This window comes from Diorhabda sublineata, chromosome 4 (genome assembly GCF_026230105.1).
Source record: "Diorhabda sublineata isolate icDioSubl1.1 chromosome 4, icDioSubl1.1, whole genome shotgun sequence".
NCBI lineage: Eukaryota > Metazoa > Arthropoda > Insecta > Coleoptera > Chrysomelidae > Diorhabda > Diorhabda sublineata.
This window is the reverse complement of record NC_079477.1, coordinates 36,219,287-36,244,724: the sequence shown is the minus strand read 5'-3', so window position 1 is coordinate 36,244,724 and position 25,438 is coordinate 36,219,287. Positions and strand designations below refer to the sequence as shown.

General features: G+C 32.5%; 3 protein-coding genes across 7 annotated transcripts in view; 1 reads left to right on the top strand and 2 right to left on the bottom strand.

The window, feature by feature from the left end:
- Positions 1-252: 252 nt before the first annotated feature.
- Positions 253-847, bottom strand: LOC130442823 (transmembrane protein 230-like). Of its 2 annotated transcripts, none has more exons than XM_056777182.1 (2): positions 767-847; positions 253-710 (listed from the first exon to the last, which is right to left on the bottom strand). In XM_056777182.1, exons 1-2 carry the CDS (start codon positions 786-788, stop codon positions 346-348), a joined length of 387 nt encoding a protein of 128 aa, XP_056633160.1. In that variant the 5' UTR covers positions 789-847; the 3' UTR covers positions 253-345. The 2 variants fall into 2 exon arrangements, with proteins under 2 accessions (XP_056633160.1, XP_056633159.1); XM_056777181.1 differs by having other exon boundaries at positions 253-719; positions 767-811.
- A 547-nt stretch (positions 848-1,394) lies between these two features.
- LOC130442885 (cell division cycle protein 23 homolog) lies at positions 1,395-8,103 on the top strand. The gene is made up of 6 exons (XM_056777277.1): positions 1,395-2,240; positions 4,088-4,267; positions 4,533-4,697; positions 4,793-5,039; positions 5,092-5,296; positions 7,785-8,103. Exons 1-6 carry the CDS (start codon positions 1,472-1,474, stop codon positions 7,911-7,913), a joined length of 1,695 nt encoding a protein of 564 aa, XP_056633255.1. The 5' UTR covers positions 1,395-1,471; the 3' UTR covers positions 7,914-8,103.
- Positions 7,994-25,438, bottom strand: part of LOC130442884 (E3 ubiquitin-protein ligase TRIP12) — a 31,003-nt gene continuing 13,558 nt past the window's right edge. For all 4 annotated transcript variants that reach the window (XM_056777273.1, XM_056777274.1, XM_056777275.1 and 1 more), the window contains exons 12-21: positions 24,972-25,412; positions 21,875-22,065; positions 21,617-21,814; positions 20,882-21,548; positions 18,534-18,891; positions 18,298-18,471; positions 16,982-17,357; positions 13,501-13,918; positions 12,789-13,437; positions 7,994-11,462 (exon numbers count right to left, since the gene is read on the bottom strand). In XM_056777273.1, coding sequence (XP_056633251.1) covers positions 11,266-11,462; positions 12,789-13,437; positions 13,501-13,918; positions 16,982-17,357; positions 18,298-18,471; positions 18,534-18,891; positions 20,882-21,548; positions 21,617-21,814; positions 21,875-22,065; positions 24,972-25,412 — 3,669 coding nt within the window. In that variant the 3' untranslated portion in view covers positions 7,994-11,265. The remainder of the gene's footprint in view (positions 11,463-12,788; positions 13,438-13,500; positions 13,919-16,981; positions 17,358-18,297; positions 18,472-18,533; positions 18,892-20,881; positions 21,549-21,616; positions 21,815-21,874; positions 22,066-24,971; positions 25,413-25,438) is intronic.

Genomic DNA, 25,438 nt, shown 5'->3' with positions numbered 1-25,438 from the left:
GATCGTGTTGTTTCCATAAAACGTTATATTTACTAATTAAAAGACGTTTTAATCATTATTATTTGAAATAAATCCAGTTAGTACTGATTAGATAGTACCTTATGGGTTATAGATCACGAATTTTTCACAAAAATGGGGTGTATGAAACTACTTCGCTTTTTTGATAATATTACATCCAGCATAATTAACAGGTCTGATTCCATTTGACTTTTATTTGTTTGTAGGTGTCAGTTCATACGTAAATAACGTTAATAAAACAAAAAAATCATTTATTTATAAAAATATTCAATAAATAATAACAATAAACAAATAATTCTTCGTAATGTTACTATTTTCAAGTTTTATTCATTCAAATTCTGGTATATCGTCGAAAGAATACCCGGGTACCTTTTTATAAGCGTAATAAGCAATTCTGACGTGATAAGCTCCGGGTATAAACATCAGAGTACCTAATATGATCATGGGCCACATCCTATTTGCATATTGCACTACTATATGTCCAGTAGCTACCATACAACCGAATACCAGTAAACTGGTACCCACGACGAGTAACAACGTAGCTAATACGATCGCCCTCCACGGTATTTGTTGCGCTGGTACCAAAAATTGGGCGTCCGTAAAACCCTGATCTGATGTAGGTAATTTCGAGTAGTTTATATCGTTATTTTTCGTTCCACGACGTCGAGACATTGAATTATCTTCGAAATAATCTAAAATGTCTATTGTTTTTTCAAAAATATCAAGCCGTTAATAGTCTTTTAAATACCTGATAACGAATATAAACTCATTTCTTTATATTTTATTGGAATGTTTATTTTCCATAGTAGTTCAAATGACCTTTCAATTTTCTTCTTCTTTTTTATTCTTCGTTAGGGATACATCATAGAACTAAATATACATAAATGTACTGTAGGTGATCTTAAGATCTTAAGAAAATTTCGTAAAATTAACCAGAAAGCGTATAAAATTATACTAAAAAGTGTAAAAATCAGAATAATATGTCGATGAACTATATTTTCTAGTAATTTATCTTGATTAAAGCTATATTAGGTCGATGATTTTTTTCATATTTACGAAATTTATGTTTCAAATTCAATTGTTATTACAGAATTGTTATAAAGTGAATGTTTAATGATAAATAAAAAGATTTATAAGACTTAATCTCTTCATAAATTCGGCTTAAAACAAAATCATTGAACTGTATCATAATAAAGATGAGGCATAAAAGAAACGCCGAAATAAAAAAATGTATTGAAATTGCGAATTTAATAAATCGATTTTATCAGAAATGCCGTATTTGCTTTTAATATATTGGAAATTAGTTTAATCTAATATATTGTGTAGTAGTATATCTATGGAAATATATTGTGTAATATGGAAATATATTGACAAGTGACAGTAACTAACTTCATTCTAGAATTTAAACTGACAGTTACTAACCTTAATTATAAAAGTTTGTTTAGTTTTTAAAATGGATATAAATATTGAAGTGAAACTCGATTTAAAGTGTATGAAAAAAGATTTAATCGATGGAATCTACAATTGTTCTCAACGAGGTTTATATCACGCAGTAAAATGGTTATCAGAAATAAATTTTTCACTGAAAAATTTAAACTTATCACCGAGCGAAGGCCCCGAAGTTATCGAACATTCCCAAGAATCAGATACGTATTTATTAGCTAAATCGTATTTCGATTTAAAAGAATACGATCGTTGCTCGTATTTTTTGAAAGATTGCACTACCCCAAAACCCAAATTTTTATACTACTATTCGAAATATTTATCTATAGAAAAAAAGAAATTAGAAGATAATATAATCGATACGAACCCCTCGCAAAATACAATAAAAAACGAAGCCCTAATCGATTTATGCAGTATATTAAAAATTGAATACATCGAAAACAAATTAGACGGTTACTCGTTGTATTTATACGGGGTTATATTAAAAAAACTCGACCTAATTCCGGTCGCCACCGAAGTTCTAATCAAATCCGTTAACGAAGCCCCGATGTTGTGGAGCGCTTGGTACGAATTGGGGAAAATCATCCCCGATAAAAACACGATATTTTCGTCTTCGTTACCGGATCATTGGATGAAATATTTCTTTTTAGCACACACTTATCTTGAACAACTCAACAACGACGAATCTCTGCAATTGTATAATTCGTTTCATTCAATGGGTTTCGAGAATTGCACGTACGTTTTAGCTCAAATAGCATTGGGACAACATAACAGGAGAAGTAAGTACAATTTTTTTTATATAAAATAGTTTTTATTCGTTATTTTTAAGTAAAATTGGTGAAACTACAGTTAGAATCGCGTCCCTGACGTGTTTAGCTTCTAAAACGTGTTGATTTATATCGGATTCTCTGCAACGTACCGGGTTCGGTAATAACAATTTCCCAATGAAATATATACGGGGTATTAAAAATTTCGTGATAACATCGTCTCCTAAACTCCCTAAACCTTTAATCGCTCCGTATATCGTCGTTAAAGGGTAGTTTTGGTGGTTTTTTAATGGTTTTAAGTAAATTTCGATGATTTTGTTTTTGATGTTATTAATTGGATTGTCGTATTTATCACTTATCGTGGCTATTATTGAAACGGAAAAATCTCGTAGAGTCCAATGGTTATCCTGATAATATTTACTGATCCTTTTGGCGACTACGCAGGATATGAGCGCCGGGAGTAATTCGTGTAAAATCGGGGCTAAATTGACGTGGGGGTTGTTGAAAAGGCTCTTCGCCATACGTACGGCGTATATTAGTAAGGTGAGATCGGGGTAAGCGATGTTCTTATGGACGGTATCTTTGATGAAAGAGCTGAAATAGGGTAGCAATTGTCTTATGTTGCAATCGTTGGATAACAATTTCAATTTCGAGTTTCTTTCTTGTTCGTTGTAACCGAAAACTCCCTCGGTGATCGTTCTGAATAGTATTTGCTCTTCGACTGATAACGAATGGTTATCGGGGGCTATTTTTATGTAAACCGTATCCGGTTTTGGTTCGAATTTACGTACCGTACCATATTTTAACGCCGAAACTTTATTCTTGTTCGACATTTTATTCATATCGGAGGTTTTTATATACGAAACGTCACAATGACAGTTTACATTACAATAAATGTAACGACAAGGGAATACGAGGGTAGATTGAAAAGTTTGTTGTGAATTGAAATTGAATCGATTTTTGTATCTAAAAACAATTTACATATAAATAATTATTGCTAATAGTGGATAAAATACGAGGGAAGTATGAAAATTTCGCATTTTAAGACGTAAAATTAAATTTAACATAACCTATAAATTATATTTAAAGTTATTTGAGGAATATCGATGATCTAAATGTTTTCTCATAACAAATTGTTCAAACGACAGTGTTTTTGCTATAAAAACAATGTACCTACAGCCTAATATAATTATTAGTTGTTAAAATACGAGGTTAATACGAAAAATAGGTTGAAAAATTGAATGGTTCGTCCGGCATCAAAATGACACTGTCCTTTGTATGTAATATGACGTAGTCACGGCCAACTTGTTTTTCTATTTATAAAATACGAGGGTAGTACAAAAACTGCGCGATTAAGACGAAAAATTTAATGTAACATAACTTATAAATTATGATTAAGAGTTTCTCAAAGACAAAAAATATGTTTTAGTTTAGAAATGTTATAGTTTAGTTTATAAAATGTGTTTAAGTGGAAAAAATACCAGACTCAAGTGATTTTTTCTGTAATTTTTTATCAAAAAATGTGTTTATGTGTAGAAAATACGAGGCCCGAATGATTTTTTCGAGCTTCTTTCACTATAAAATGTGTTTCAGTGTAGAAAATAAGTTATTTAAAGTGATTTTTTCAGGAACTTTTAAAAAAACTCATTTTTTGTAGAAAATAGGAGGTTAGAACAATTTTTTCGAGCTTTTTCGCGATTAAACGTATTTAAGTGTAGAAAATACGAGGTTAAACTGATTTTTTCGAGAATTTTCCATTTAAAAATGTGTTTTAGTATAGAATATACGAGGTCAAAACAAAATTTTCGTAACAAAAAAACGTTCTCCGAGTTTTTCCACAATTTTACTTTTTGTTGTAGATCTAAATGACGCCATCCAAATTTTCCAAACGATATTAGAATTAGACCCATATCGTTTGGAAAATTTAGACACCTACTCAAATCTCCTTTACGTGCTAGAAATGAAAAAAGAACTCGCCGATTTGGCCCACAAAGTCGTCAACATCGATAAATACAGGGTGGAAACTTGTTGCGTCATAGGTAATACCGAAAAACATTCTCGAAATCACTATTTTTTTCTCTATCTTCATAAAAATGCCACTGCTAAACTGATTTGTTCGTAATATCGAAGAATCGCAGCTAAACTGATTTGTTTACAACAACAAAAGTCACTGCTAAACTGATTTGTTAAAAGTCACTGCTAAACTGATTTTTCGATAACAACAAAAGCCACTGCAGAACTGATTTGTTCATAACAGCTAAACTGATTTGTTTACGGTAAATTAATGTTTTTTTTTTGTACCAGGGAACTACTACAGTTTGAGATCGGATCACGCGAAAGCGGTGTTGTATTTTCGTCGAGCGTTGAAACTGAATCCACAATTTTTGTCCGCTTGGACTTTAATGGGCCACGAATTCATGGAAATGAAGAACACGAACGCCGCTATACAAAGTTACAGACACGCCATCGGTGGGTTTCACCCCCTTATCTCTCACACACCCCTACACCTCCTCCCTCCTCCCTCCTCCCGAGAATCGTCTAGTTCGAAATTTTGTTGTTTGCAGAAATCAATTCGAGGGACTACCGAGCTTGGTACGGTTTAGGGCAGACGTACGAGATACTGAAAATGCCCAATTATTGCCTGCACTATTACAAGAGAGCCCAACAGCTGAAACCGAACGACAGCAGGATGGTGATCGCTTTAGGGGAGGCGTACGAGAAGTTGGAGAAGACCGAAAACGCTTTGAAGTGTTATTACAAGGCTTGCAATTGGGGGGACGTCGAGGGGACAGCCCTGCTCAAATTGGCGAAGTATATTTCCGGTTTTTGCGACGATTTTTTTTTTTTGAAATTCTCCTTTCAGGCTGTACGATAAATTGCACGAAACGGAGAACGCGGCGGCGGCTTTTACGGAGTTTTGTCTCCGCGAGGAAGACAGAGAGATGCGAAGCATCGAGGAGCAAGCGGAGTTTTACAACGCGTTGCAGTATCTGGCCAATTATCATTTGAAAAAGGGGGAGCTCGATGATGCTTATACGTACGCTTACAAGTGTATGGAATGCGAAGAGGTGAGTTTGGCGGCTCTCCAAGGAGAGTGGAGATAGAATTTTGGGGGGAAATTTGGTGAATCACTCGGTGGTTTAGTGCTGGAAGGTTGCTTGTAGTGGATCTTTAATATGTTTTGAAATGGTGGAGAAATGACTAAGGTGGTGGTAGAACCCCAAATTAGGTCGCGGTTAGAAAGTTTTTCACAGTGTCCAATTCATCTGACTAACCATATTGGTTCCTTCGGGTTCCTGAGCACCAAGAGATCGTCAGAACCCAAAAGCGGGCACTTTCTCCCCCATTTATTTACTTTTGGACTGTTAGAGTGCGTTTTTGTCTACTTCTGATGTTGGACAATCTTTGTTCTTCGTTCTAAGTCCTTTAGAAAGTTTTTTTACAGTGTCCAATTCATCTGACTAACCATATTGGTTCTTTCGGCTTTCCGAACACCAAGAGATCGTCAGAACCCAAAATCGGGCCTTTTCTCCTCCATTTGTTTCCTTTTGGACTGTTTTTATATTATTAAAGTGCGTTTTTGTTCAATTCTGACGTAGGACGATGTTTGTTCTTCGTTCTAAGTCCTTTAGAAAGTTTTTTTACAGTGTCCAATTCATCTGACTAACCATATTGGTTCCTTCGGGTTCCTGAACACCAAGAGATCGTCAGAACCTAAAAGCGGGCACTTTCCCCTCCATTTATTTCTTTTTCGACTGTTTTTTTTCCATTAAAGTGCGTTTTTGTCCAATAATGACGTTGGACAATGTTTGTTCTTCGTTTCAAGTCACTTAGAAAGTTTTTTTAGAGAGTACAACTCGTCTGACGTAATAACATTGTTTCCTGAGTACAAAGAGATCGTCAGAACTCAAAATTGGGCACTTTCTCCCCCATTTATTTATTATTAGACTGTTTTTTACTATTAAAGTGCGTTTTTATCCAATTTTGACGTTGGACGATGTTTGTTCTTCGTTCTAAGTCCTTTAGAAAGTTTTTTTACAGTGTCCAATTTATCTGCCTAACCATATTGGTTCTTTCCGCTTCCCGAGCACCAAGAGAGCATCAGAACCCAAAAGCGGGCACTTTCTCCCCCATTTATTTACTTTTGGACTGTTAGAGTGCGTTTTTGTCCAATTCTGACGTTGGACGATGTTTGTTCTTCGTTCTAAGTCCTTTAGAAAGTTTTTTTACAATGTCCAATTTATCTGACTAACCATATTGGTTCTTTCCGCTTCCCGAGCACCAAGAGAGCATCAGAACCCAAAAGCGGGCACTTTCTCCCCCATTTATTTACTTTTGGACTGTTAGAGTGCGTTTTTGTCCAATTCTGACGTTGGACGATGTTTGTTCTTCGTTCTAAGTCCTTTAGAAAGTTTTTTTACAGTGTCCAATTTATCTGACTAACCATATTGGTTCTTTCCGCTTCCCGAGCACCAAGAGAGCATCAGAACCCAAAAGCGGGCACTTTCTCCCCCATTTATTTACTTTTGGACTGTTAGAGTGCGTTTTTGTCCAATTCTGACGTTGGACGATGTTAGTTCTTCGTTCTAAGTCCTTTAGAAAGTTTTTTTACAATGTCCAATTTATCTGACTAACCATATTGGTTCTTTCCGCTTCCCGAGCACCAAGAGAGCATCAGAACCCAAAAGCGGGCACTTTCTCCCCCATTTATTTACTTTTGGACTGTTAGAGTGCGTTTTTGTCCAATTCTGACGTTGGACGATGTTTGTTCTTCGTTCTAAGTCCTTTAGAAAGTTTTTTTACAGTGTCCAATTTATCTGACTAACCATATTGGTTCTTTCCGCTTCCCGAGCACCAAGAGAGCATCAGAACCCAAAAGCGGGCACTTTCTCCCCCATTTATTTACTTTTGGACTGTTAGAGTGCGTTTTTGTCCAATTCTGACGTTGGACGATGTTTGTTCTTCGTTCTAAGTCCTTTAGAAAGTTTTTTTACAGTGTCCAATTCATCTGACTAACCATATTGGTTCCTTCGGGTTCCTGAACACCAAGAGATCGTCAGAACCTAAAAGCGGGCACTTTCCCCTCCATTTATTTCTTTTTCGACTGTTTTTTTTCCATTAAAGTGCTTTTTTGTCCAATAATGACGTTGGACGATGTTTGTTCTTCGTTCTAAGTCCTTTAGAAAGTTTTCTTACAGTGTCCAATTCATCTGACTAACCATATTGGTTCTTTCCGCTTCCCGAGCACCAAGAGAGCATCAGAACCCAAAAGCGGGCACTTTCTCCCCCATTTATTTACTTTTGGACTGTTAGAGTGCATTTTTGTCCAATTCTGACGTTGGACGATGTTTGTTCTTCGTTCTAAGTCCTTTAGAAAGTTTTTTTACAGTGTCCAATTCATCTGACTAAACCCAAAATCAGTCCAAAACCGTTAAGTCAATTTGGTAATAATCTATCCCACTTTACAACCAGAATCAATTACCAGTGATTTTTTGAAGAATTTCAGTAGAATCAGTGTAACAATACAGGTATTTATTGAAAAATATTTTTTTTCAGACCAAAGAACCGGGAAAAGCCCTATTGAAAGCTATAGCCGCCAAAAGGGCCGAACAGGAAGCGGGACCGGCGCGAATCAGCGAATCCAGCAACATCGACATGGTTTTTTCACCAAATCCGCTACAATAAGTCGTTTTTTTTTCGCCAATATCGTGAATTTAAGATTTTTTTCAGAAATTGGCGCAGTCTATAGGATTAAATAAAATAATTGTTATGTATACAAATTTATTGAAACATAATTTTCGACAAATTAAAAACTACAATTTCATTATTTATATATTTATATATATATAACTATATCAATATACTGTGCCCTCAACCTTTCAGGCTCGGCAAACTCTATACATTTGGCAATGATGCGAAATTCGGCTATTTAAACGAAACGTTCGTTGAGAGACACACCGTATCACTTGATTGTGTCCATTGCACGCACGTCAGTCGAATTAATCATCGATTAAAAATATATTTTCTCGCCAAACTTTTCATTTTAAGGCGAGTGGTTTTTCGATTGCTAAAAACAATTGATGACGGAACGTATTTGACGAAACGTTGGTACTAGATTGTAACGAGATGGTAAAATGACGATAAGGGCACATAAAACGCGAGAGGAATGATTTTTAGTGACTCGTTTCGGTAGAATAAAGAGTGGAGTGCTTTGGAAGCGACTCTGTAGTTTAATAAAAAGTGGAACATCCAAATTTCAACAGAATAAAGAGTGGAAAACCAAAATTTTGATAAGAATCGTTGTTTTTTAGTAAAAATTTCGGTATTGGTCACTAATTTCGCCAGAATAAAAGGGCGGAACAGTTAAATTTGATCAGAATAAGATGTGGAACACTTAGTTTGACAAGAATAAAAAGTGAAACACCAAAATTTTGATAAAAATCGTTGTTTTTGAGTAAAAATTTCGGTATTGGTCACTAATTTCACCAGAATAAAAGGGCGGAACACTTAAATTTGATCAGAATAAGATGTGGAACACTTAGTTTGACAAGAATAAAAAGTGAAACACCAAAATTTTGATAAAAATCGTTGTTTTTGAGTAAAAATTTCGGTATTGGCCACTAATTTCACCAGAATAAAATGGCGGAACACTTAAATTTGATCAGAATAAGATGTGGAACACTTAGTTTGACAAGAATAAAAAATGAAACACCAAAATTTTGATAAAAATCGTTGTTTTTGAGTATACATTTCGATATTAGACATTAATTTCACCAGAATAAAAGGGTGGAACATCCAAATTTGCTCAAAATAAAAAGTGAAACATCCAAATTTCAACATAATAAAGAGTGGAAAACCAAAATTTTGATAAGAATCGTTGTTTTTTTAGTACAAATTTCGATATTGGAGAGTAAGTTCACCGTAATAAAAGCGCGGAACACTGAAATCTTGATGAAAATTTGTGGATATGAATTGCAACGTTTACGCAAAAATATACAGTTCGTTCCGATTTAATATTACAGACAAATCTAAGACCACTTTCCTTAAAATCAAAGCCGCGCGGTATTTTTTTCTTCTTTCCTTCTTAAAAGAAACGCAATCACATAATAACAAAAAAAAACAATGAACGATCAAATTCTTCAGTAATAAATTATACAGGGTATATTAGGAAAGTAATTAATTGAGACGTTACTCCAACTACGAAATTCTTTTTCTTTTTGGATATTTTTCAATCGCGATCGATATTTTTTACAACGTTTCGTGCCATTATCCAGCCGAAGGGTGGAGGGGGGTCAACAGTCACCGCCCCGATCTAAACGAAATCCGGTTACCCTTCATCCTACGAGGGGGGTGGGGTGATAAAATATGGTACACGGGGGCTAAATTTGGGGGTGAAAATATTTACAATCGCGTTAAATATGTACAAAGGAAAAAAATGGAACATCGAGACTGTTCTCGACGCCACTTTCCGTTATCAAATGAATAGTCGATGCTGCGCGATAAATACAACACCCTGTATGGGAATTGTTCGTGGGAACAGTTCGGAAAACGAATTGGCGGATTTTGCGTCATAGAAGCGGCCAGACAGGCTAAAACGAACTTTACAGACTTTCGATTGAAAAATTCATTGGGAAAACAAGCTGAAACGATTTGATAATTTTTGAGGAACCCTGTACGATAACGACCTGAACAATTTATGACAAAATCTCTACGAAAACTGGCTGAAACTTCATGAACTTAGACATTTTCTTCTAGAGAAAAAACAACATGGAAAACAAATGCTAAAATGGAATTTCCAGATGGAAACCAAAGGCTTAAACGACCTTTCCAAACTCTTGAGTTATTGGTAAAAAAGCCAAAATGACCTTTCTATGCCAAAAACGATGCTGAAATAACCTTTTCAAACCTCCAAGTGAAAAATTATTTGGAAAAAAAGGCTAAAACGACCTTTCCAGACCAAAAACGATACTAAATGACCTTTCCAGACCAAAAACGATACTAAATGACCTTTCCAGACCAAAAATGATACTAAATGACCTTTCTCTAGACTTTCAGATGGCAAAACTTTTCGAAGATAAAGACTGAAATCACCTTTCTGGTCTTCCAAATTTTCAGATCTCTAACTGAATAATTATTTCGAAAAAAGGATAAAACTACTTTCAAAGACCTAAAACAAACTTTCACTAGTTCCAGATGGAAAATTATTTGGAAAAAAGGTCAAAACGACCTTTCTAGCCTTTCAGATATCAAACTATTGCTAAAACGACATTTCCTGAGTTCCAGGCGGTGAACAATTTGAAGGACAAGGTCCAAATGACTTTTTCAAACTATCAAGTGAAGAAATTATATGGAAAAAAGGCTAAAACGACCTTTCCAGACCAAAAATGATGTTACTAGACTTTCAGGTGGTGAACTGTTCGAAGAGGGCCACTGAAATTACTTTTTCAGACTTCTAGGATGGAAAATTATTCTGAAAAAGGCCAAAATAACCTTTGTAGACTTCCAGATAACGAACAAAGGCCAAAACGACCTTCTCACATTTCCGGACGAAAAGTAATTTCAAGAAAATGGATTTTACAGATTTTCTCGCCTCAAAAAAATATTTTCAAAGTCAACTCCGACCAATCGAAAAAAAAAAAAAAAAAATTCAAACCGCCAACTCGATCATTGAAATTTTCATTCCGCATTAACAACAAACACTGTATGCAAAAAAAATGGAAAAAACTTTTTTTTGCGGCGGAAAAGGAATACGCGAAAACCTTTTCGGGTAATTAGGAAAATTCGACACTTTTTTCGAATATTTACATACAGGGAGCGTCGCTATTGCTGGTAATAAAGAAAATCGAATCAAAACTATTTTCGAGCACTGTATAATTGATTTTCGCGTCTACAACCAAAAATTTCAAACTAAAACGATATATCATTCAATTAAATAGAAAAATTAATTATCGAAAAACGAAAAAATAAAACAAAAATTCTGGATAATGGCATACGGTAAATATTAATATATATATATACACGCATCCCCCTCCCCCATTTACGAGAGATAAAACGAATGTTGACCCTCCGAAGCTGCCAATTTCAATTTTTCTCTCATCACTTCGATGCTGGAATAGTCCGGGAGCTTGAGGTAATTTACGCATGTCATCACAGACGGTAGGAAATCGTCGGGGTTCATGTTGGTTTCTAATGTTTTACGTACTACTGTCAACGGCGGCGATAAAGCTTTGAAACCTACGGATAGAAAAAGAAAATGTAAAACGATGGAACGGGTAAATAAAATATGGAACACCCCAAAAAATAGGTGGAAATTGTGCGTTTTGTATTTAAACAGAGAAAACTATTATTTTTTTCAATTATTCATAAAAAGATTTCGTTTTTGTGCGATGGAACATTGAATAAAATGTGGAACACCCGAGGAAATAGATCGAAATTGCGCGTTTTGCATTTAAACCTTGATAAAAGTATGATTTTTATCAATTATTCATAAAAAATTTCATTTTTGTACGATGGAACGATGAATAAAATGTGGAACATCCGAAGAAATAGATCGAAAATGCACGTTTTGCATTTAAACCTTGATAAAAGTATGATTTTTATCAATTATTCATAAAAAATTTCATTTTTGTACGATGGAACATTGAATAAAATGTGGAACACCCGAGGAAATAGATCGAAATTGCGCGTTTTGCATTTAAACCTTGATAAAAGTATGATTTTTATCAATTATTCATAAAAAATTTCATTTTTGTACGATGGAACAATGAATAAAATGTGGAACATCCGAACAAATAGATCGAAAATGCGCGTTTTGCATTTAAATCTTGATAAAAATATGATTTTTTGCAATTATTCATAAAAAATATCGTTTTTGTGCGATGGAACATTGAATAAAATGTGGAACATCCGAAGAAATAGATCGAAATTGCGCGTTTTGCATTTAAACCTTGATAAAAGTATGATTTTTATCAATTATTCATAAAAAATTTCATTTTTGTGCGATGGAACGATGAATAAAATGTGGAACACCCGAAAAAATAGTTGTAAATTGCGCGTATTGTATTTAAACATTGGGAAAAATATAATTTTTTCAAAATATTTGTAACCAAATTTGATTTTTATGCGATGGAACGGCAAATAAAATGTGGAAAGGACAAATAAATTATGGAACACTCGAAAAAAATAGGTGGAAATTGCGCATTTTGTAATCTTGAGGGAAAATTGATTTTTCAAATAGTTCAAACGAAATATATGTAAAACTTGAAGCACCAAAATTTCTATATAAGACATTAATTTCGACAACATAAAACGTCGAACAATCCCATTTCAACAAAATAAAATGTGGAACATCAAAAATTGACGAGAATGAAATGTCGAACGCTCAAATTTCGACAGAATAAAATATCGACAACTCAAATATAAACAGAACAAAATGTCGGACACGCAAATATTAACAGAATAAAATGTCGGACACACAAATATCATTAGAATAAAATGTCGGACACCCAAATATCGCATTTTTCGACGCAAAGAGCAATTTTAAAATAAAAACGAACTCACCTCCCACCGGTAACCTCGGACTACCGGTTATAAACTGTACAAACATCCTCTGTTCTTCGGTATCGTACGAACTGAGTACGTCAAACAAAAATTTGATGGCCCTCGAATCCGAAGTGTATCCGTGATCCGGTCGACAGCATTCCATCAAAGTCTTAACGTCCCATCCGAGTATATAATCTTTGGGACTACCGCAAAACACAGATTCCAATTCTTCCGGTAAAAACACTTTCAAATTATCCAAAGGGAAAACGGATTCGAAACCCTCCCTTAGCGATTCCATCTGTCTCGAAACGCCCTCCTGCAATATCCAATGCGTCATCAACCTCACGTAGGCGTGCAGATTGTGGATAGTCACCCCCGTCGATTTACCGCTCTTCATCAATTCGATATTATATCCGGGTACCACGAAATCGATGCCCAAATCTTCGATGGGGCAACCGTCCAACGTCAATTTTTCCAATTCGATGGTTTTGTCTTCTCGTGATATACGGGGGTCGTCCAAAATGGCGTCTCGCTGTCTAACCAAGTAGTGCATCTTACGTAACGTTTTGTACAATTCGGGATCCACGTGACGCAAATCCGACAAGGTCAAACTTGTCTCTTGTCCCAACAACCATCGGTAGAAAGTGACGCTAAACGGTAGATCCAGCTGGAAAGAAAAAAAAAAAAGAAAATTCGAGTTAAGATGTGCGGAATAGGAAAGGAAAATTACCATTCTCGAATCCATGACGGCTTTAGCCATAAACTTTCCCAAAAATCTAAATTTGCTTTTGATTTTCGTTATCTGGCTGACTTTGGCGCTCCTGGATAGAGGCATGGGGAATAATCCCGTAGGTTTGTTAACGTATTCTTCGTTATCAGTCATGGTGGCGTTCCACAATTCCAAATTCATCTTTTGCAATTCTTTGGATACCAGAGCGTAAAATTCTAACGTCGGCCCCAAGCCGGTGCCGACTTCGTTTTCGTATTGCACTTCGAGTAACGCCTTCGAGGTGGCCATGTCTTGCATCACCTGTTCGGCCTGTTTGAGGATGTCTTCGCGCGATATCGTACGTTTTCGTCGGTCGAGTCGGGGGGTGACGCGTTCTTGGGAATCGCTCGAGCTCAGTTCGGGCGACATGTCGAGCAATCTGCAAAAATTTAGGTTAAGCGTATTCGTAAATCGTTATGGGCGGCTAAACGGGACGAGAAACTAGTGAAACATCATGAAAATAAAAAAAAAGAAACGATAAAAACTAAAAAAAAAACGAGGGAAATTTAAAAAAACATGAAAACTAAGAAAAAAAATAAAAACTAAAGATAAAAAACTATGGAAAAGAAAAGATAAAAACTAAGGAAAAAAACAAAAAAAACCATAGGATATAAGGAAAAAAAATAATAAAATATAAGAAAAAAACAAAAACTAAAAACTAAGGAAAAAAACAAAAAAAACTATAGAATACAAGGAAAAAAATAATAAAATATAAGAAAAAAAAAACAAAAAAAGGTAAAAACTATTAAAAGAACAAAAAACCGATGAAAAATGAGAGAAACAAAAAAATATAACATTCAAGAATAAAACAATGAAAAAACAATAAAATATGGGAAAAAAATAAAAAAACGATAAAATATAAGAAAAAAATAAAAAAAAAAACGATAAAATATGAGAAAAAAATAAAAAAAAAACGATAAAATATGAGAAAAAAAAACAAAAGAGGTAAAAACTATTAAAAGAACAAAAAACCGATGAAAAATGAGAGAAACAAAAAAATATAACATTCAAGAATAAAACAATGAAAAAACAATAAAATATGGGAAAAAAATAAAAAAACGATAAAATATGAGAAAAAAATAAAAAAAAACGATAAAATATGAGAAAAAAATAAAAAAAACGATAAAATATGAGAAAAAAATAAAAAAAAAAACGATAAAATATGAGAAAAAAAAAACAAAAGAGGTAAAAACTATTAAAAGAACAAAAAACCGATGAAAAATGAGAGAAACAAAAAAATATAACATTCAAGAATAAAACAATGAAAAAACAATAAAATATGGGAAAAAAATAAAAAAACGATAAAATATGAGAAAAAAATTAAAAAAAACGATAAAATATGAGAAAAAAATAAAAAAAAACGATAAAATATGAGAAAAAAATAAAAAAAAACGATAAAATATGAGAAAAAAATAAAAAAAACGATAAAATATGAGAAAAAAATAAAAAAAAAAAACGATAAAATATGAGAAAAAAATAAAAAAAAAACGATAAAATATGAGAAAAAAAAACAAAAGAGGTAAAAACTATTAAAAGAACAAAAAACCGATGAAAAATGAGAGAAACAAAAAAATATAACATTCAAGAATAAAACAATGAAAAAACAATAAAATATGGGAAAAAAATAAAAAAACGATAAAATATAAGAAAAAAATAAAAAAAAAACGATAAAATATGAGAAAAAAATAAAAAAAAAACGATAAAATATGAGAAAAAAAAACAAAAGAGGTAAAAACTATTAAAAGAACAAAAAACCGATGAAAAATGAGAGAAACAAAAAAATATAACATTCAAGAATAAAACAATGAAAAAACAATAAAATATGGGAAAAAAATAAAAAAACGATAAAATATGAGAAAAAAATAAAAAAAAAACGATAAAATATGAGAAAAAAATAAAAAAAAACGATAAAATATGAGAAAAAAATAAAAAAAAAACGATAAAATATGAGAAAAAAAAAACAAAAGAGGTAAAAACTATTAAAAGAACAAAAAACCGATGAAAAATGAGAGAAACAAAAAAATATAACATTCAAGAATAAAACAATGAAAAAACAATAAAATATGGGAAAAAAATAAAAAAACGATAAAATATGAGAAAAAAATAAAAAAAAACGATAAAATATGAGAAAAAAATAAAAAAACGATAAAATATGAGAAAAAAATAAAAAAAAAACGATAAAATATGAGAAAAAAATAAAAAAAAACGATAAAATATGAGAAAAAAATAAAAAAAAAACGATAAAATATGAGAAAAAAAACAAAAAAGGTAAAAACTATTAAAAGAACTAAAAACCGATGAAAAATGAGAGAAACAAAAAAATATAACATTCAAGAATAAAACAATGAAAAAACAATAAAATATAAGAAAAAAAAAACGATAAAATATAAGAACAAAAAAACAAAAAAAAAAAGGTAAAAAACTATTAAAAGAACAAAAAACGATGAAAAATGAGGGAAAAAAGATAACATTCAAGAAAAAAATAAAAAAAAGCAATAAAATATGGGAAAAAAATTTAAAAAACGATAAAATATGAGAAAAAAATTAAAAAAACCATACAATATAAGAAAAAAATTAAAAAAAAACGATAAAATATCAGAAAAAAATAAAAAAAAACGATAAAATATGAGAAAAAAATAAAAAAAGCGATAAAATATGAGAAAAAAATATAAAAAAAACGATAAAATATGAGAAAAAAAAAACAAAAAAGGTAAAAAACTATTAAAAGAACAAAAAACCGATGAAAAATGAGAAAAAAAAAACAAAAAAGGTAAAAACTAAGCAAAGAAACGATAAAATATGAGAAAAAAATTAAAAAAAAAACGATAAAATATGAGAAAAAATTTAAAAAAACAATAAAATATGAAAAAAAAATTAAAAAAACGATAAAATATGAGAAAAAATTTAAAAAAACAATAAAATATGAAAAAAAAATTAAAAAAACGATAAAATATGAGAAAAAAAAATTAAAAAAAACGATAAAATATGAGAAAAAAAAAAACAAAAGAGGTAAAAACTAAGCAAAGAAAAACATAAGAAAAAAAGATAAAAACTAATAAAAAATGAAATTAAAAGTAAGAAACAAAAAATAAAAACTAAAAAAAAACGATAAAAGTTAATAAAAAAAACCAAAACATGATAAAAACTAATAAATAAACAAAAAAAAAGAAAAATGAAAGAAAAAAACAAAAAAAAGAAAAATGAGAGGAAAAAACAAAAAAATATAACATTCAAGAAGAAAACAAAAAAAGGTAAGAAATTTATAAAAAACAAAAATTAATGAAAAATCTAAAAACAGAAAAAAAAAACGATAAAATATTGGAAAAAAAAACAAAAAATAAAAACGGTAAAAATTGAGAAAAAAAACGATAAAAAGAAATAAAATAGCCAAAACATGATAAAAATTAATGTAAAAAACAATAAAAAATGTGTGTATATTTACCTTTGTAAGGCACGGTCTCTATCGAAGGAGGTAGCGTAAAACAGCAACTGGCGCGTTTCGAACGGAAACAAAAAAGGACAAACCGAAGCGATCTGTTGCAACCAATTCGGCAAATTGCCTGTCATTATGACGAGAGGATCCTGCAATTGTCTACCGGCCTTGGCGGCTATTTTACTATTCAAAAATTCCGATCTCGGCAATATCGATTTACATTCCACTCCAGGTTGATACAAATAACTCCAATACATATTTAGGGCGTTCAATATACGTAACAGGCACAATACTTCCAACGAAGCGTCTTGAATCGTAACCGAATCAGGAAATTGTACCACCAAATAAGGATCCAAGGGAGAACGGGGCGCCGGTGTTACGCCATCTGTGTAATTAAAACGAACGTTAAAACGTTGACAAACGAACGATAATCGATAATAATCCAAAAAAACAACAAATGACGCATGACAATTGACGTATGACCACTGACAATTGAAGTAGGACAACTGACATATGGCAGTAGATAATTGACAATAATCGATTAAGGATAAATGAGAAAATGAGAATATGCGCGATTGACAGACATTAATCGACACATGAGAATCGATAAACGACATTCATTTATCGAGACAATCTACAAACGATAATCGATTATCGACAACAACCAAAAAATGAAAATTGATAATCAAAAATTGAAAAGTTGTCAACAAAAATCGATAATCGACAAAATTCATTCGATAATAATAAAACGATAATCGAGTTAAACGATAATAGACAAACTATAATCGATAAACAAAAAATGATAATCGATAAACGAAATTCAATTATCGAGATACAATCTATAAACGATAATCGACATCTAACAATCGATTATCAACATTTGAGAATCGATAATCAAAAAAGTCAATCTATAACAGAGCAACGATAATCGAATTAATCGATAAATGACAAGTCATAGAGACTACTTAATCAATAATTAATTATCGAGAATCTATAATCGTCAGAAGACAATCGATAAGAGATACAACGATAATCGATGAACACAATCGATCATAGAAAAAAGACAAACGAATTATTCGATAAAATAGAAAAAAGACAGACGATAATAATCAACAAATGAAAATCGATAATTGACAATCAATAAACATCATAGACAATCGACACTAAATAATCGATAACTGTCAATAGAGATTTGATTATCGATCATCAGATAATCGACCAACGTCAATCGATAATTGACATGCGCCATTCGATAATCGATTATGAACAATTTAAAAGAAAAATCACATCGAACAATCGATTATTTTCAATCGAAAAATACGTACCGTTCCATAGTTCGTCCGTTCGACGTCTGGAAGCGCTCTTACCCGAAGATCCTTTCCCCTTCCTACTAGAATGACCCGAGGAAATACCGCTACTATTTTTAATCGATACCGAAGCTTCCTCTTTCAACGGCCGATAATAAATCACGTGAGTCTGCACCCATATACCGGCGTTACCTAAAAAATAAAACGAAACCAACTCGAAAAAAGACCCAAAAAAAAAACCCAAAAAAACTCACCCAATGGCGTCTCGTTATCGGTATCAGTCTCGCTCTGATCGTTACCGTTACTACTAAATTGTCTTACCGCCTGATATACCGTCATATTGTAAGGCAGAGCGTTGTTACCGATCAAAAATTGCAATTTGTGTTTTGTACCCGTTTGAGATATGACTACGCTAGCTAAAGTATCGTCTATATCGTCGTCGGTGTCTCCGTCGTCGCTATCCACCCCGACGTCTTTATCCCTCAAACGTCCGTAACCCCTAACTACCAAATAACGTTCGATGGCCTGCACCAGGGCCAACGGATCGATCTTCACCGTACCGCCTTTCCACTGTTTCAGATTCGTACAATCCGGATGCCGTTGGAGGTTACACTACAATTATTAAACACCCCGTATATATTTATTTATTCGTATGTTGCTTGTTGCAAATAAAAGTTACAATAAAAACGAAATGCGGTAGTTCAAATGAACCAATTGTTTAGTGTAATGTGAAATTTTGCTTTTTGAAACTGAGAGTTACAATAAAATTGAAAAAAACAACAAGATACAGTAGTTCAAATGTCCCAATTGTATAGTATGAAGTGAAATTATATTTTTAAGAACTAAAAGTACATAAAATATAATAAAAACAAAATGAAGTAGTTCGAATGTCCCAATTGTTTAGTATAAAGTGAAATTTTGCTTTTTGAAACTAAAAGTACAACAAAAAACAATAAAAACAAAATGAAGTAGTTCAAATGTCCCAATTGTATAGTATAAAATGAAATTTTGCTTTTTGAAACTAAAAGTACAACAAAAAACAATAAAAACAAAATGAAGTAGTTCAAATGTCCCAATTGTATAGTATAAAATGAAATTTTGTTTTTTGAAACTAAAAGTACAACAAAAAACACAATAAAAACAAAATGAAGTAGTTCAAATGTCCCAATTGTATAGTACAAAGTGAAATTTTGCTGTTTGAAACAAAAAATACAATAAAAACAAAATGAAGTAGTTCGAATGTCCCAATTGTATAGTATAGTGAAATTTTGCTGTTTGAAACAAAAAACAAAATGAAGTAGTTCAAATGTCCCAATTGTATAGTATAAAGTGAAATTTTGCTGTTTGAAACAGAAAACACAATAAAAACAAAATGAAGTAATTCGAATGTCCAAATTCTATAGTATAAAGTGAAATTTTGCTTTTTGAAACTAAAAGTACAACAAAAAACAATAAAAACAAAATGAAGTAGTTCAAATGTCCCAATTGTATAGTATAAAATGAAATTTTGTTTTTTGAAACTAAAAGTACAACAAAAAACACAATAAAAACAAAATGAAGTAGTTCAAATGTCCCAATTGTATAGTACAAAGTGAAATTTTGCTGTTTGAAACAAAAAATACAATAAAAACAAAATGAAGTAGTTCGAATGTCCCAATTGTATAGTATAGTGAAATTTTGCTGTTTGAAACAAAAAACAAAATGAAGTAGTTCAAATGTCCCAATTGTATAGTATAAAGTGAAATTTTGCTGTTTGAAACAGAAAACACAATAAAAACAAAATGAAGTAATTCGAATGTCCAAATTCTATAGTATAAAGTGAAATTTTGCTTTTTGAAACTAAAAGTACAACAAAAAACAATAAAAACAAAATGAAGTAGTTCAAATGTCCCAATTGTATAGTATAAAATGAAATTTTGTTTTTTGAAACTAAAAGTACAACAAAAAACACAATAAAAACAAAATGAAGTAGTTCAAATGTCCCAATTGTATAGTACAAAGTGAAATTTTGCTGTTTGAAACAAAAAATACAATAAAAACAAAATGAAGTAGTTCGAATGTCCCAATTGTATAGTATAAAGTGAAATTTTGCTGTTTGAAACAGAAAACACAATAAAAACAAAATGAAGTAATTCGAATGTCCAAATTCTATAGTATAAAGTGAAATTTTGCTTTTTGAAACTAAAAGTACAACAAAAAACACAATAAAAACAAAACGAAGTAGTTCAAATGTCCCAATTGTATAGTATAAAGTGAAATTTTGCCGTTTGAAACAAAAAACACAATAAAAACAAAATGAAGTAGTTCGAATGTCCAAAATCTATAGTATAAAGTGAAATTTTGCTTTTTGAAACTAAAAGTACAACAAAAAACAATAAAAACAAAACGAAGTAGTTCAAATGTCCAAATTGTTTAGTATAAAATTAAATTTTGCTTTAAACAAGTAAAAGAACATTAAAAACAAAAAAAAAAACAAGATATAGTAGATCAAACGATATTTCTTTACTTAGTTAAAAGCAGAAAGGACCAAACAACTATACCCAGTAGTTCAAACGACCCAATCGCAATTTCAACAAATCTAAAAGAGAAAAAAAAAGCTCACTTTCAATTGATGCGTGTTGAAAAACTTCAAGGCGCTGGTACCGCCCCTCGAACCCGCCGGCAAATCGTGCACCTTCACGGGAAACTGTTCCAATTGCGAAACGCAACCGTTCAATTTCGATACCAAAGCGCTCAACCACACAGGATTCAATTCAGGTACGTCCACGGCGTTACCATCGATGGGACAACCGGCGAACACGTTCAAAAACACCCTGAGCCTTTGATTCCTATCCAATTCCCCGTCGACGTCCACCAGGTATCGAATCAGAGCCGTTATCAACCCCGAATGGTTCACTTCGAAAGGGGATATATCGGAATCCATTAGAATATCCCTTAAGTCGACTAGGGCGTCTCGGGAATTTATGGTGGGTAGTTTCTCGATGGCGGTTTTTAAACGGTTGATGACGGTGGTAGCGGGATGGGGATCGTCTTCGTGGCCGGTGTAAGTCTCGATGAATTTGGTCGCTTGTTCCCTGATCCAATTTCGGGTTTTTTCTCGATTTCCGGCGGTTATGTGCGAATTGGAGGCGGATTTCGACAACATGTTCAACGATTCTTTGGTGTAGTTGCGATCGTTGGAGGAATTCGTCGATCTACCCCACCTGGCCGGGTTGAGGCTCTGAAGGAAACTCGTTTTCGATCCGGACGAATATCTAGGTCTCGAATTGCTGGAACGACAAATATTTTAATAAAAATAATCGATTTTATAATCGATAGTAGTTCGAATGTACCGCACCTCGGTGTGGAGTTTCCTATGGAAGCGGCTTTGGTAAACAGATCTTGCATGAGAGACGGCGATAGGGGCATTTCTTCGTGTCTGGTTTTGGAACGGCTCGAACCGCCTCCGGTTCGTTTGGTGGCTCGTTTCCTTTTGAGTACGTCGCTGAGACGCACGTGCGACGGACTGGGCGATCTCGTTTCCGTTTCCTGAAGTCTGTAAAACGAAATTATTTTTTCAAGTGGTTGATGGTTTACGAGGGTTTTTTGTATGTACCTTTGCGTGTCCGGCGTGGATGTGTACATGGTGGACGATACGGGGGTGGCTGTTAATATCGCCGAACCGTTGGCGGTTTGGGAAACGTTGCTGATCGATGATTGGGACGTTCCGGGTTGGGAATCGTTCAACGTTGAAGCGAACGATGTGGCGCTGCTGCTCGTTTTGGGCGGGCTCACTCCCAAAGGAATCTGTTGGAATAATAACGAGTAGTTCAAATTAATAGTTTGGGAAAATTGGGAAAAGACACACAAAGCGAAATCACGATGACGAAGTGACACATATACATACGGTGTAGTAGTTCAAATGACTCGATAACAAAATTAAGAGAAGATCGAAACAAAAAAAAGGTCATATACATCAAAATATGAAGATAGAAATGTGGTAGTTCAAATAGATCACAAATATCTGCAAGAACAATGAGAAAAGGCAAAAGGAACTCAAATAAAAATCAGTTGTAGTTCATATAAACCAATCGTAACAGCTAGAAAGCAAAAAAATCAAGAACTAACAAAAGCCTATAGTAGTAGTTCAAATAGACCAATCAGAATAGCTTGGAAGCAGAGAAAGGGTAAAATTTTGAAGAAAAGTTGAAAACCTAGTTGTAGTAGTTCAAATAGACCAATCAGAATCGCTTGGAAGCAGAGAAAGGGTAAAATTTTGAAGAAAAGTTGAAAACCTAGTTGTAGTAGTTCAAATAGACCAATCAGAATCGCTTGGAAGCAGAGAAAGGGCTAGACTGTAAAGAAAAATTAAAAAAAATTGGTTGCAGTAGTTCCAATATACTAATTGTAACTGATAGAAATCAATATAAGATTAAATTGTAAGAGAAGAACTAAAATGTCAATTGTAGTAGCAGAGAAAAGGCATAAATGACTGTTACAAGAAGAAAAAGGGAAAATTCCTAAATTAAAAAGTGAAATTTTGCTAAAAAGCTAAAAATTTTTTTAACTAAAAGTACGTCAAAACTCAAAAAATGCTATGTAGGAGTCAAATGACCTAAAAAAGATTGCTACACAGAGAAAAATGACATACATAAATATAACGAAACTAAAAAAACAGAGATATATTAGTTAAAATGACCCAAAATTTGTTTTTTCCAACTGAAACCAAATCAAAATTCAAAATCAACAATATGCTGCAGTTGAACCGACCCAAAAATTTGCTTTTTTTTTAATTAAAACACTATTTAAGTACTAAAAATCAATATATAGTAGTTCAAACGACCCAAAAAGTTGCTTTTACCAATTAAAACAATATCAAAATTCGCAAATTCGACATATAGTAGTTCAAACGACCCAAAAATTTGCTTTATTTCATTTAAAACACTAAAAAATCAACATATAGTACTTCAAATGTCGCTAAAAATAGCTTTTTCCAATTAAAACAATATTTAAATTCGAAAAATATATAAATAGTAAATCAAAAGACCCAAAAATTTGCTTTTTGAAACTAGAACAATATATAAGTACGAAAAATCAATATGTAGTAGTTGAAATGACCCAAAAATTGCTTTTCCTCATTGAAACAATATTAAAATTCGCAAATTCAACAAATAGTAGTTCAAACAACCCTTAAATTTGCTGTTTTTCCAATTAAAACAATATTTAAATTCGAAAAATCAATATATAGTAGATCAAAAGACCCAAAAAGTAGCTATATTCCAATTAAAACACTATTTAAGATTGAAAAATTAATATATAGTAGTTCAAATGACCCAAAAATTGCTTTTCTAATTAAAACAATATTAAAATTTGCAAATTCGACAAATAGTAGTTCAAACGACCCAAAAATTTGCTTTTTTTCCAATTAAAACACTAATTAAGATCGAAAAATCAATATATAGTAGATCAAAAGACCCAAAAAGTCGCTTTTTACAACTAGAACAATATTTAAGTAATAAAAATCATTATACAGTAGTTTAAATGACCCAAAAAATTGTTTTTTTCCAATTAAAACAATATTAAAATTAGCAAAATCGATACGTAGTAGTTCAAAAGAACCAAAAATTTGCTTTTTTCCAATTAAAAGACTATTTAAGTTGGAAAAATCAATATATAGTAAATCAAAAGACCCAAAAAGTCGCTTTTTACAACTAGAACAATATTTAAGTTCGAAAAATCATTATACAGTAGTTTAAATGACCCAAAAAATTGTTTTTTCTAATTAAAACAATATTAAAATTAGCAAAATCGATACGTAGTAGTTCAAAAGAACCAAAAATTTGCTTTTTTTTCCAATTAAAACACTAATTAAGATCGAAAAATCAATATATAGTAGATCAAAAGACCCAAAAAGTCGCTTTATTCCAATCAAAACACTATTTAAGATCGAAAAATTAATATATAGTAGTTCAAATGACCCAAAATTGCTTTTCTAATTAAAACAATATTAAAAGTCGCAAATTCGACATATAGTAGTTCAAACGACCCAAAAATTTGCTTTTTCTCCAATTAAAACACTAATTAAGATCGAAAAATCAATATATAGTAGATCAAAAGACCCAAAAAGTCGCTTTTTCCAATTAAAACAATATTTAAGTACGAAACAATATTAAAATTCGCAAATTCAACAAATAGTAGTTCAAACAACCCATAAATTTGCTTTTTTCCAATTAAAACACTATTTAAGTTCGAAAAATCAATATACAGTAGATCAAAAGACCCAAAAAGTCGCTTTTTACAACTAGAACAATATTTAAGTAATAAAAATCATTATACAGTAGTTTAAATGACCCAAAAAATTGTTTTTTCCAATTAAAACAATATTAAAATTAGCAAAATCGATACGTAGTAGTTCGAAAGACCCAAAAATTTGCTTTTTTCCAATTAAAAGACTATTTAAGTTGGAAAAATCAATATATAGTAAATCAAAAGACCCAAAAAGTCGCTTTTTACAACTAGAACAATATTTAAGTTCGAAAAATCATTATACAGTAGTTTAAATGACCCAAAAAAAAACAATACTAAAATTCGAAAAATCTACTTATAGTAGTTCAAACGACCCAATCGGAATATCTGGAAACTTAAAAAAATACCAAGTAGTTCAAACGTCCTACCTAAATCCGCCCCCCCCCCAAAAAAAATACTCAACTCACCTCCGGATCGGCCAACCTATTAATTTGATGCAACACCCCCTCGCGTCTAAAATGCACTCCAAACTCCTCCGGCAACTTTGTCATCAATATATCCGCCATCTGCAACGCCCCGACGACTATCCTCAAATCGCTCGACGCCATCATACCCGCGATGTGACTACTGACCACCTGATTCTTCAGCACGTCCCTCAACAATTCCGGATTCGCGTAATAGACCATTCTCAGTAACGCCCTCAGGCATTTACATCTTACCGCCGGCCCGGCGCTCGACGAATACACCTCGTACAATACCGAAAACAACGAACGGATAAACGCCGCCGCCAGACCGCGTTCCTCTCGAAGACATGCGACGCGAGCGTCTCGACTCGCGCTCAACGGTCGATTCGGGGCCGTGGCGGGCTCGGCGGGACTGGATTGCGAGCCGCTCGGGGTGAACCGTCTCTGAAAACGAAAAAAAAAAAAAAAAT